Source organism: Gavia stellata, chromosome 8, assembly GCF_030936135.1.
Source record: "Gavia stellata isolate bGavSte3 chromosome 8, bGavSte3.hap2, whole genome shotgun sequence".
Lineage (NCBI taxonomy): Eukaryota > Metazoa > Chordata > Aves > Gaviiformes > Gaviidae > Gavia > Gavia stellata.
The window spans coordinates 26867919-26881554 of record NC_082601.1 but is presented as its reverse complement, the minus strand read 5'-3'; the positions used below and the strand labels follow the sequence as shown (position 1 = coordinate 26881554).

Genomic DNA, 13636 nt, shown 5'->3' with positions numbered 1-13636 from the left:
ACAAGTTACAAAGTTCCATTAAACTTGTGGGCTGAAGTCACTGAAGCGTATTAGGGTGTATAGTTCCTTTAGTATTTCTCATTTAATTTTGCAGAAAATAGTAGAAAACTGAGATACATTTAGATTTCTAAACATTGACAGCTGTTTATCATCTTTGGTAGACTTGCTTATGATAACAGCAGTTGTGTACGTGTACTCTGAGGGGGTGATGTACAAGTCTGCACTGAATTCGCTTTTTCCACTGAGGCTAAAAGAGAAGAGTGACAGCAGCTGCAGACCTTTGACACATGAGCCATCATATCTGAAACAAGGCGATCTAATTTCACATACTGCTATGAGGAGAGCCTCTGGCTTTATAAATGATCACTAGCCTATGTATGTGCATAAGCCAGTGAAATAAACTAAAATAAACTCTTGCTCATCTCTTCTTTTCCTCAAAATTAAACCAGCAAATAAGGCTCTTGTGTTCTGAATACAAAATATTGTTCTGCAGAAGTGGTTTTATTAGGAGAGGGCTTTTAGATAGATTTTTATTATTCTGTGTACTTTAGGTGGGATAAAGTGCTTAAACTAATTGGAGATCACAGTGCGGGTGATAGAATTCCCTTCCTTTCCATTACACTGAGTGAACACCATCTGTCTTTTCACTGCAGAAATAATGTGGCAACAGCCCACTAGATGAAATGAAAATGAAAAATATATCCCTTGATGGATTAACATTAGTATGTAATAATAATAATGATTGATTACTAGCTGTTCCAATAACAGTAGCTGCAAAATGAGCATTCATTACTCCCTGGATTCCTTGGCGGGGAGGGTGGCAGAGGGAAGTCCGTAGGACTTTTTAATATAAAAAAAAGCCTCAAGTATGTTAACCAAATATCAAATTGTGGATGTGACCTGAACTTGTTAACACTAATCAAGGAAGTTAAATTCTTTTCATTTGTGTGTCTGGAGGAACAGACCCTGAAGCATTAGAACTGCTGCATTTCTTCTATATCAGTTCCTTTAGATAAATACCATTTTACATAATTTATTCTACATTCTCCTAAAAGCAAAAGATTGTCAACCCAAAGGATGTGAAATTCTCAGAAAAAAAATTCAGTTGTTTTTATATTCTTCCATTTAAAATTTCATGAATTAATTATAAATAATTTGAAAATGTGATCATAGAATTGCAATAAAATTAAACTAGTACCTTTTATAAGGTACCAGAAGCATATTTTAGGCAGATTTTTTACTTGTCTTGTTCTCAAATCTGTTGCTTAAAGGCATTTAAAAGTAACTGTTATATCTAAAAGGATTTTTTGCAGTTGTAAATAAAATTGAAAATTACTTAGCTTTCAGAGAAGAAAATTGAAAAAATAAAATGTTATCCTTAAAAAAATCTTAGTAGTTTAAAGATAAAGTAGTTTAAAGTCTTGAAAGGCACGGATGCCTCACAGTCAGAGCTACTAGTTTATCTTAATTTATATTATTATAAGAATCATTTTCCCTAATGTTGATCTTGCTGCACCAAGTCAGTGCTAACTGGTAATAATACTCTCACGTGGTACCAAATCTATTTAGCTGTAGTTAGGCAAGGCTTTCTTTGGGTATCTGTTAGGCAGAATCTCTCTGTTACCATACTCACAGAATAATTATTTGAAAGGCAGGTGCTCACATAGTCTACATCTTGATCCTGCAAAGAGCTGGATTCATCTTTGTATGCTTTTAATAATTGTACTAAGATATTTGGACTAGCACAGTGTATAAAATTAAGCCCCTATGTAACTTCCTTTCAGAAACAGGGCTTCTGAAAAAGGAGGGGGGAAAAAACACCGGAAAAAAACCCCAACCTGATGTAAACTAAGTGTTGTATTGTAGGAGAAAAGTACTATGAATAAATACAAATTTACTTGCCCAAGCCCAGTAAAACTGTGTTTTTCTGGAAACTAAGCATGGGTATACATTTACATGGATACCATTTCCACTAAATGGACTAGAGTATGTGAAGGACATCTGCCTCTAAAATCTATGAAAGCTCTCGGACAGGATTTTTTCATAGATTGAACAATGATCTCATCCTTTGCACCAATCCTTTTTTTGCCCCAGCTATTCTGGAAACAATACTCAGCATTCAGAATGCAAAAATGTTCATTTAGACAGATTAGGAGTTTCCACTACTGGAAAGAAATTCTGAGGAAATAAGGATGCTTTATGAGATGGCATAATATTATTAATTTATGTATTAAACTTTCTGTGTTCAGATTGTGGTCTGTTAAATAGCTCTTGAAAAAAACCTAAGTTGAAATGTGCTGGTTTATTTTTTTACTAACAAATATGCATACTCTGTTTCAGCTCAGAGAATCATTTAAGGATCTCAAAAAGAAATTCAACAATTTGAAGTTTAACTATACAAAGAAAACTGAAAAAGCTCGAAATCTGAAAGTACTTAAAATACAGATTCAGCAAGCTGACACATATGCAGAGAAAATACAGGTAATATTAGAAATTTTAGTCTTAGTGAAGGCTTCACTGGTTGAATTGTTGTGGCCTGTGTCAAGCAGATCAGAGGAGATGTAAAATGTATTGTGAGCTTCCCAGCTACTCGGCTTTATATCCTTCCCCTGTCTCAGTTACTGGCTGAGACTTTTTTCATTTTTCTGTTCCTTTTATTCTTCCATTTCCTTCAGTGAAATGATCTTATCTCAATTCCTGACTTCTCTATGTTCACTCCTTTTATCCTCCATTATTTTTCTATTTAATCTTTTATTCTTCTTGCCTCTGTTCCTTCACAATGTGTGTGACCTAGTCTTCCCTCTCCATAAAAAACCAAAACAAATACCCCATCAAAATCAACAAATCAACAATAAATGCCCACATATTCCCTCTTGCATCCAGCTACATTCTTGTCTTTCTCATTTCATCATTTAAGTCTTCAGAACCTTTTTCTGTATCCATTGCCTGGAGTTGATCATGCTCATTTGCACCTTAGAACCCTGCTAGCCTCACCCATTCTTTGCATTCACCAGAAACTCTTCTTCCAAAGCCTCCAATGACCTTTTTAGTTGTCAATCAGAACTAGCACTTTTGTTTCGCTTGCCCTGGCAGTCTCTTCTTTCACAACTTTTTTACTTGAAATTTTCAGTAGCTTCTATGATTTATTGTTGCTATTTCTTTTGCTGTCATTGACTATTCCTTTTACAACCTTTATTCTTTCCTTTCTTGGCAATTTCATCTACAAATGCAAATTCAAATCACAGAATCATTGAGGTTGGAAGGGACCTCTGGAGATCATCTAGTTGAAATTCCTTCCTCAGAGCAGGGTCAACTGCAAAAGGTTGCTCTATGTCATGTCCAGTTGGGGTTTTAATATCTCCAGGGATGGAGACTCCACAACCTCTGTGGGCAAGCAGTTCCACCTTCAGAGTAAAAAAGTAGGGTTTTTTTTGTTTTGTTTTTTGCTTAAACAGAATTTCCTGTATTTCAGTTTGGGTCCATTGCCTCCTGTCTTTTCACTGGACACCACTGAGATAAGTCTGACTCTGTTTTCTTTACTCCCTCCTATGATGTTTTTATACACCTTGATAAGATCCATCTTGAGCCTTCTCTTCTCCAGGCTAAAAAATCCCAGCTCTCTCTGTCCTTGTATGACCCATGCTCAGTCACTCAGTCATCTTTGTGGCCCCTTTCCAGATTTTCTCCAGTATGTACAGGTATTTCTTGTACTGGGGAGCCTGAAGTGGACACAGGACTCCAGATGTAGCTTCACTAATGCTACATAGAAGGGAGTCATCACCTCCTTTGACCTGCTGGCAGCACTATTCCTACCAGTGTATATTCTTACAAGTGTATATGTGGACAGTCCATGAAACACTTTCCTATTTTAAACCAATCCTTTTCTTTCCAAACAAAAATCAAGGACCTGTCTTTTTGCATCACTTGTAAAACAGCTAGCACAACGAAGTCTTGATCAACTGTCAAGACCAGTGTTCCCAGGATATAAAACAGATAAATGTATGTATCTATACCATCCTATCCTAAAACTTGCAGGTTATGTTTATACCAGACATCATAAAGTACTAGTATGAATACTTGTTCCCCTTGGTCTTTGGGATTATGCTAGATTATCACTGATGTTGCTTACATCAGATTCTTAAGCAATATGTTAATATTCTGGGACATAAATAACTGTGATGCTTAAATTGACTTGTATTTGGTCAAAGACTCCAAAGGCTTAGTAGTATTTTTTTTTCCTTTCCAGATTCAATGAAAGTTATTTTGTTCGAGAGCCCATGTTTTATTACTACAGATTTGTTTATTTTTAAGCGGAAAAATGTAACTCAATTCCACCTTTAATAAATATAATTTACATTGATTTTAATCAGCATTGTAGAGGCCCTCCAGTTTCCTTTGTTTTTTGAAAAAGCAACTTGTACTTGCAATTTTTAAAACACAGGACAAGAAATAGATTTGCGTGGTTTTTCCCATGTTTTTTACTTTTTATTTGTAAAAATAGAAACATTTTTGTTGCGGTATTTAACACTGCTACATCTTTTAAACAGATTCTTAAAAAGAAGATGGATAATTTAGAGAAGAAACTCATTGGCTCAGTAGCAAATGAACCTAATGCTAAAGTTAGAGTCCTCTTGGGGTCAATCAGTGACTTACAAAACCAGCTGAATAACTTTAGCAGAGTTGTGAAGGATTACAAGCAAAATCTGGATCTCATGGAGCATCTGCAACAGATGATGGAAGAGGTACTAGTAAACCTGAGATCCCCACTGTGGCTGTAATAATGATCCAGGACTGGGATAGATAAAAGTGTTTATAACTACTTCAGGCAAAATCTGTGGCTTCTGAAAGTAGTAGATTGTTAAAAATCTATATTTTTTTCTATTTTTTCTTTGTAACTTTGTGGAGAACGGGAGAAAAAAACATGCAATGTGACCATATTCTTGCACTTATGTGCATACGACTGGGGTCTCCACCTCCATATAACTTGCATAGTGATTCACCATATCTATGATCATACTTAGGATCTCATTTTCTCTAAGAATATTCTGAGGCAACACAGGAAGTGACACAAGGCCCTCCTTGATAGCTGTCAAATCACAAGAGCCAGGTTATCACAATACCCACTTTGTTGGTTGTCAGGAAGAGCTGTCTGTGTGGCATGTAATTCTGGAACTGAAATGTAAAATATTCAGTTCCTTAAAAGCAGCATACCTTTTTTTTTGTAGACTTAAGAATTAAGTGTATGTATGGTTTTTTCCTGAACTGCAGTCCAAGTCTTTTTGGAGAGTTCTGGAACTTTATTTTAATGTGTGAGGACTGCCTCATTCACTGCCTTTTTTTAAAAGAAAAATAATTTTTGTAACAGCATTTTCCCTCTTGCCACATTGTGTTGGTGCATCTGCTGTGAGGGAAGCACATTCCTGTCATCATTGTTTATTTTTAGAAATAAGATTGTTCATATCTCCAAAGTGATCTAAATGCATGACAAACAAATTCCCTTAATGATGGGACACAATACTAAAGTTTTGTTTAAAAGATGTTTTCAGTGTCCAGTGGTCTGATCAGTGTGTCATTTCATATATAGTTAACAAAGCAATCTGTTACCATTTGTTGTGCTTTTACATTTTTAAACTCCTCCCTTACTTTGAGGGAAGTAAAATATTTGCTAGAGCCAAAATTTAAGATTGCTTTTTACTAGTCAGTGTAAAGTATCACCTTTTAGTCAACAGTTTTCTTTCAGCAAATAGGCACAGTCTTAAATACTGACTTTAATGGCAGTTAAAAACAGTGATTATTAGCTGCGTGCTGTAATAGTGCAATACGGATGCAATACGGATGACACCAGATTCTGTCCTCCTCTGAGTACTGTTAACCAAAAATGTTCATTAAGGGTATGTTCTAAAGCCCATTCTTGTCAGTAGAAAGATTCCTAGCAACTTTAGTAGTTGCTGAGACCAAAAACCTTGTTTGCTAGTAGACTAAATCTAAGCAACCTTGCTGCCCTTACAGAGGTATGTGGCCATGAAGTTTGTGAAATTAGTCAGTTGATATACAAGGTGGAAAGAACTCAGAAATAAAACATATGTTTGCAGATTCATTGACTAATAACCTCATCATGCTTGTAAGATGAGCATGGATCTAGTGTTTGAAGAAAATGAAACAGCTATTAGTATTTGAAGCAGCATTGGTAATGAACAAATGTTTTTTCAGGTTAAATTAAAATTGGAAATTTTAAGACATACAGTATCACACTGATAATGGAAAGCCTAAGAATAGTCCAGTCTATTCTACAAAAGCTTGAAACACTGATAATAATTCATTATAATGCAGTGTTTTTATTCCTCAGTGTCAATTTTGGTTTGAAGATGTGAGTGCAACAGTCGTTAGAGTTGGCAAGTATTCTGCAGAATGCAAAACAAGAGAAGCAATAGAGACTCTCTACAAGCAATTCCATAAGTTTATTGAGCCTACAATTCCTGAGCAAGAAGAAAAAATTCAGCAGATTCTTGACCTCGCTAAACAGTTATATGGTGAGGAGCTGTCTGCTAATGTACTGTCGGGGGAAAAAAATACAATAAATTAGGAGGAAGCAGATTCCTAGATTTCTTCATTTAAGAAGAAAATCCCATGAAGTTTAAAAAACAAATGTTGTTTTAAAAGTATTGACTGGAAGAGGTGAAGGATTTCAGAACAAATATTTAAAAAATAAGAACATTAAAGTACTCAACAGTCTGGTAGCTACTTGGTTTTCTGTATACAGCCTGAGTTCACCTTGAAATCAAAGTGTGAATGTCCTTGTAATAATATTTATGAGCTTGCAATTGAGACTTCATGGCTTATGCTATCTCATAACAGGCAAGCCTTTGAAGTCAAAGTACATTAGAGTGTATACCTATATACCTTAGTGCTGAGTGAATTTTTTACATTAACACTGTGAATAACTAGTGGTATTTGATTGCCAACTTTCTTAAGCATTTTATTTGCAAAAAATGTAGATTGTTATGTAAATACTGTATTTGCAATTGTATTAATTTGGAACATTGTTGACCCAAAAGACTGAAGGTCAACAAGCTTCAGGTTTTGCTTTTTTTCTCCCACTTGTAATGTTTATATACTTGTTGAAGTTGTTTTATCCAAAGATAAGATGACTATCCAAATGTGCAAAGATACTGTGTAGCCTATCAACTCAAGTAGTAAATCTGAAAAAATTTCAACAGAGTCAAACTGTGCTTTTGAATTCCTCTAATTTGGTGTTGAAAAGTCTATTTAGAGAGCACAGATCACTTTTTTTCCCCTCTCTCTTTTTTTTTTAACCTTCTCAATATTATAAACATTCCTATTTGTAGGAAAGGAGCTGACAGAACAGATTCTTGACACCAGCTGATTAGGAACACTGGGAGAAGGAAGCTGCTTTGTGGTTTTTTTATGTCATTACATGGCAAAAAGCTTCTCCATCCTGCCTTTGTTTTGTATTTCTTATAATAGGGATCTAAGTGCCTCCTAGCTGTATAATAAGGCAACTAGTTTAGGAGACACTTTGAGGTCAGCATCTTTTAAAGCAGTATCATTAACCAGATAGAAGTAATTTTGTTCAAGGAGAAGCCTAGCAGAAGACCTGCAGCAACTATGAGGGCCCACCTCAAGTAAACTAGTAAGAGGTAGGAAAGCACACTGCTGTGAATCACAGAACTCCTTCAGCAAAACAAAACACAGAAAAATTTAATTGTTGTATATTGGGGTTGCAAAGTACATTGATACACATCTGTTTGAGGCATTCTGTTCTACTTTCATGTTGTTTTACCTTTGTAGGTATAGAAGAAGGAAAGAAGTATGTTGAAAAAGCCGTATCAAAGCACAAAGAAATCATTAATTCTGTTGATGAGTTGTGTAGATCTCTGAGAGAACTTAAGGACATTAAGGTATTTTTTTTTTTTTTAGTCTGGAGAATATATTACATCTGCATCAACTTATCAGTCTCAGTGCCTGAATCAGTACTTTAAACTGAGGATTATCTATGGTAGTATGAAGCATTTCTTAATTATTCACTTTTCCATTACCTTAGGTAACGATCATAATTAATTAAGGGCTACTTGTTTATGCACTAAACATTCCTCCTATGTTTTTTTTCTCAACTTCTTTCAGAACTGTTACTGCTTTCAAGTAACTTTTAGAGGAAAATGTCACAATTTCTTTGACTATCTAGACAAATACTTGTTTTCATATTTCTTCTTCCCTTGGTACTGGAATACAGGTAACTGCTAGATCTATAAAATACGTAGCTTGGCTCTCTATTGGGAAAATCATCCCAAAACACCAAGTTGTGTTAAAACCAAATTACTTTAAATTAGAAAAGCATGGCTTATAACATGAATATTAATGAGAACAACAACATATTTAGTTTCATATTCTGATAAGCTTCTTTAATTAAGTATAACATATAAACTGAGGAGGAATTATGGAAGACTGAGAGGGCTAGTTTTCTGTAATAAAGACTCCAAGTACTTCACCCCCCACTCTCAAAGTAATACATCAAAAATCTCCCACATGCAGCAATAGCTGATGGGTTCATTCTTCTGTGGAGTTCATGAGTTAAGATGCTTAAATATCCTGCTCTTGTTGATGTTGAATGTTGTTTCACTTCTCTTTGATGGAATTATACTATAAAAACTGATGAACACTCAAATTATCCATTAATACACTTAAAAACAATGAGAGATGCTAAAAATACAAATTAGTTCCAAAAGTTGTTAGACGAATGGAAAGAAGACTTTGCCTTGCACTGTGACCATAAAGAATCTTCAATATAAATGCCAATTAGTTTTTTCAAAGTTCTCCTTCCAATCCATGTGTTACATAAATGCTGTTGTGTGCAGGACAGTAGCCCCTTTTTGCTAGCTTAATATAATATGGATCTTTCAAGAGAAGTGGCATTTCAAAGTAATTGTAATAATTTACTTTGACTAGTGTTGCTAATTGTAAAGTTATCTTTCTCTTATAGAATTGTTTGGAGAACACTTCTTTTTACACAGAACCATTCATAAACTATTGACTCATTACTTTAACCTTTAATTTAGATAATTCTTCAAGAAAAGTCAGTCAAAAGGAATATTATAAAAGATTAATTTTCTGCAATAAAAAGTAGTTCTGCCACTTTTTTCAAATGGAAGTTATTTTTTTATGATACGCAGTATTCTGAGATTTTAAAACTAACATTGTTATTGAACATTTCCAGAATATCTCAATAGTCGATGTCTGTATCTTATGAAGAATAAATAATTCAGAAATTTATATACACAAATAGGTGCTGTGAGTACGGAATGCCATGACTATGAATTCAGTTTCACTTCCTGTCATTTTTAAAGCATAAGAAATTAAGGGGAAATGTTGTATTGTGCAATCTTTCCTGATTTTACATGGCTGTTGAATGTCAGAAGAAAACAACTCTTGGATTTTTCAAGTGCAAAATTAAAGACTACTTTTTCTTCAGAAAAAAAGAGATTGAACAGCTCACACAGAATTTTTCACTTGTTTAATGCTAGAATGGAAAATTAATAATTCAGCACTTCCTTATAAGAACTTACTTAGGACTGTAACTTTTGGCTGGACAGCTAAAGATGTGAAATACACAAAACCGTAACTTTTGGTTTTCCTTATATTGTGCCACTGTGATGTTCTTTGAAACCTGTAGATTTCTTCTATGACAATTTTAAAGGATTCATGAAGTATTCGTAAAATACAGTATGGTTGTCCATATTTTTGTTATGCAAGTACCTTGTAACCAGTTGTGCAGTCTTTGAGGCTTAAGTTAGAAATAAGTATTAGCCAAAAAGAATGGTAAAAGTAGCTGATCTAAAGTACAGTTAACTACATTCAGAGTGGTTACGGCCTGTCCAGATGGGAAGTTGAAGGAGGGAGGAAAACAAGAACAAATGCAAATTCTGCCTGGTTATGTTTTATGCTTAGAACACATTCACCCCTTTCCACCTTTTAGACAAATTAGAACATTCTAGAGACTCACAAATGTTTCTTTCCTCCCTAGAACTATTTTCCTGAAATCCTGATGTTTTTTCTTGATTTGTTGTTTATCCTTTTTTTCCTAAGAGTGTCACTTTCTTAATCCTTTATTTTCCCTTACTTATGCTGGGTACAAATTGGTTAATATTCCTCAGATTCCTGACCAACCACTTGAGTTCTTCAGTCTTTGGTGTCCTATACTTTCCCTGCCTCAGAAAAGATCCCCTCATCTTTGAAAAATGTTGTCTTTGCTTGTCCAGGAATGAAGGAATCGGGTTTTGCTGCCTATTTTTGCCATAAGCCATTTACACCAGTGCTGCTGACATCTTTTAGATAAGATTTCAATTATTTTTTCTACTCTGTTGTACAGAGCATAAGTCACTGTGTAGTTAGCAATTGCTACCTTCTATTGTGTGTAAGCTTACTTAATTTTCTTTTCACATGGCAGAAGGATGAGTTTTATGAAGAGTTGGTTACTGTTCAAAAAGAAGAAAGAAATGGTCAAGAAGCATGTGAGGATGTTATTAAAGACAAAGCAGAGGAACAAAAGCAGCAGGTTAGTTAGATTGTTTTTTATTTTTTTTTTTTAAACTAGAACTCTGTTTCTTAAAAGGCTTTGTGTATTGCTGGAAAGTTATTGCTTTTCAGTCCTGAAGCCTCCCTTAAGATGGGTGTTATCAATGGAGTCTTGGTCATGTCTTTTTCAAATTTTTTTCAGTTACCCTTTCACCTTCTATCCTATCCACATATTCTTCCCTAAGAACTTTATTCTTTTAGCCTTCTTTTTACTTGCTTATGTATATATTTTTCTTTTCTAGAATAATATTATTTTCATAATCTTTTAGCAATTTTCCTTTGGTCCTATTGCCACAGTATTCTTAATGCAGGCATCCTCTTTATGACCATTCCTCCTTCCTCAAGGGAAAACACATTCTGCTCTCTCCTTTACAATAAGACTTAAGGGAATATAGGAAGTAATAGAGGAGGCTGCTGTTAGTATTTCCCAGAGGCCTAATATTCCTATAAAGCCTAGAGACAAGCTAAGAAAGTATTCAATTTATAAGTAATGTGCTATGAGAGAAGCCTCATACCTCAGAATTTGAACTAGGTAACAGTGGATATTATGATGTTTTGTTGAATCATTAAGGTCTTCATCAGGAAAAAAAGTGTTTTTTAAACATTTTTCTTTCAGATGACATCAGGTGAATTGCTTACAAATTCAGAAAGCATTACTGAGAAGAGAAACAATACTCTGTCTCCTACTAACACTAAACAGGTATCTGCTGTTCATGTTGATTTTTTTTTTTTTTTTAAATCAAATTGATGGGCATTGTTGCATACTGTCAAAGAAATTTTACTTCTGAATTCGTTGCTTCTCAAATGTGATGGATATTGTTACAGATTGGTGGGCTTTGATTGTCTTCTTATTTAAGGTATTACAAAAAAATGATGTAAAACAAGAACAGAATTGCGTCACTCTTGCAACAGTGTGAATAACAGGAAAGTAGTCATGCAAAAACATGATGGAACACAACTACAGCTGTCAGCAGTTCAGTATGACAACACTGTACATCAAATAAATAAACTGAACTCAGCATTAAATAGTCATCTTCACCCTCACCTCAAAACACTTAGGTTACATTGTATTGCCAAAATTCTGTGCAGCAGAGATCATAAGTAAGTTCCAAGGTATGGACTGCATGTTGAGGACAATGCACAAAAGAAAATTAGATAGTGAGAGACTGAATATGCATTTAGAATTATAATAATCCTAGCAGACAGGCATGTTTTGTTCATGGATATACAGTGAATTAATACAAAAGGTTCCAAAATTTCAATGAATAAATGTAGTCTTAGAAACACAGGCAATACAAAACTAGACCTACATTTTATGAGATTAATTCCTTTAGCTTAAAGAATATTTTGAAGCCTTGGGATCCTGGATGTAAATAATTTACTATGTGAAATATTCTGGTAAATTGGAGTGGGTGGTAATATATGTAAGTCTTTAGAAAGGTAGGATACATTGGTCATTGATTTAGAACTCTAAAATTTCCATTTTGCAAGCATAGACCAATATTACAAGACATTAAATTGTGATGTTTTGTAAAAAGCCAAGTAATATTAACATTCCCTTCAGTTCAATACAGAATGTTCTGTAATCTGCTGACGAGCCAAGATTGAGCCTAATTCATTTTGTTACCTTGATTCCAAGTCAATGGGAGTTTCACCATTAACTTGGAGCCCAGATTTCACTCAAAATTTTGTGACTGTTCTAAAGAGCCACTGTCAGGAGAATCACCTCACCCAGCAGATGTCCATAGCCCTGTTTCCTATTTTGATAGGCCATAGCTTTGTCAGTCCTTGTCAGACTGTGCCTCAGCTGCCAAGGGGAGAAGTTAAGGGTATGCGAAAGCAAGTATCAGATGTGAAGTATGGCAACTGTGATACCTCCACCCTTTTCATCACCCCATACTTCACTTAAAGAAGTAGCAGGTTCTTCTCACTAGAGCTTTTCTGTCTTCAATTTCGATCCTTTCCGAGGAAAGACCTGGCCCATCCCCAGCCTCTTGTCTAGTGGGCCAGCAATCTCTAATTTTGTCTACATTTCTGCAAGATAGTTTTGCAGTATTAGTTTGCCTCAGTAATAAACATCACCCTCTAAAAAGTGGCCTAAACCTTCTCATGGCACATTCATCCTCATGCTTCTTTGATCCCAGGTGGTACACCAGGTCTGAAAGTCCTCATGCTGCCAAAGCCTGTCTGACAGCTTGCTCACTCACTGCCCACCTGTCATTCTTCTCCCCAGCATTTGCCCCAGGGTTATTTTTCAGCAATGTCTGAAGTAACTCTGTTCAATTCTGTGATCTCCAGACAATGTGACCATGAAACTGACAGCACATCCCTGCACTAAGATCCTAGATTAGTCACTGGAAGATTCCTACATTGTCGTGGCCTTCCTGTATGTACGTGTGCGTAGACTCCTCAATAGACAGAATGAATCTGGACCATTGATTTCATTCAGACAGTAGAGACTGGCTATTCAGAAATTTTGACTTATGTTTTTTAAGTATTCCTGCTCAGAATTTAACTTTCTAAAGAATTTTTCGACTTCTTAATATTTAATCAGATTTGGTTTATTACATTTGTAAGTGCAAGTCAGACCAAAACAGCCAGAATTTGCTACTGAAGTGCCTATTAAAGCTTCATTTAAGAAAGACTTGCAAATTTGGTCAGGCTAAAAACCTAGAGAGTTACTTAGAACAATGCTGATAAGGTTAAAAGAGCTGGGTGACAGTCAAATTTGCAAACCTTAGAAAAAATATATTGTATGAGTGTGTTGGAATTAATACCTAAAAATAACAATTTCTTACGAATAGTTTTCAATCAGTTAAAACCCCTATAAAAAATTGAATATATGCAGAAGGAAGAAGTAACTCAATATTTATTGTTTTCTGAGTAATTGGAAAGGGGAAAAATTGACACATTTCACCAAATTGGAAAGTCAATTATAATTTATCATGTTTATATCCATGATATATTCATACTGAGACACTTTGGGGGTCAGAGTTCATCAGGGAATGCTTGTGGAAAACACGTTTAATAGCCAAACTTGAGCTTC

General features: G+C 34.9%; 1 protein-coding gene across 2 annotated transcripts in view; it reads left to right on the top strand.

Annotated features, from left to right (window-relative positions):
- The window catches only part of CCDC141 (coiled-coil domain containing 141), a 107128-nt gene that overhangs the window by 77788 nt on the left and 15704 nt on the right, over positions 1–13636 (top strand). For both annotated transcript variants that reach the window (XM_059820175.1, XM_059820176.1), the window contains 6 exons: positions 2341–2481; positions 4548–4742; positions 6347–6530; positions 7810–7919; positions 10463–10570; positions 11207–11290. In XM_059820175.1, coding sequence (XP_059676158.1) covers positions 2341–2481; positions 4548–4742; positions 6347–6530; positions 7810–7919; positions 10463–10570; positions 11207–11290 — 822 coding nt within the window. The remainder of the gene's footprint in view (positions 1–2340; positions 2482–4547; positions 4743–6346; positions 6531–7809; positions 7920–10462; positions 10571–11206; positions 11291–13636) is intronic.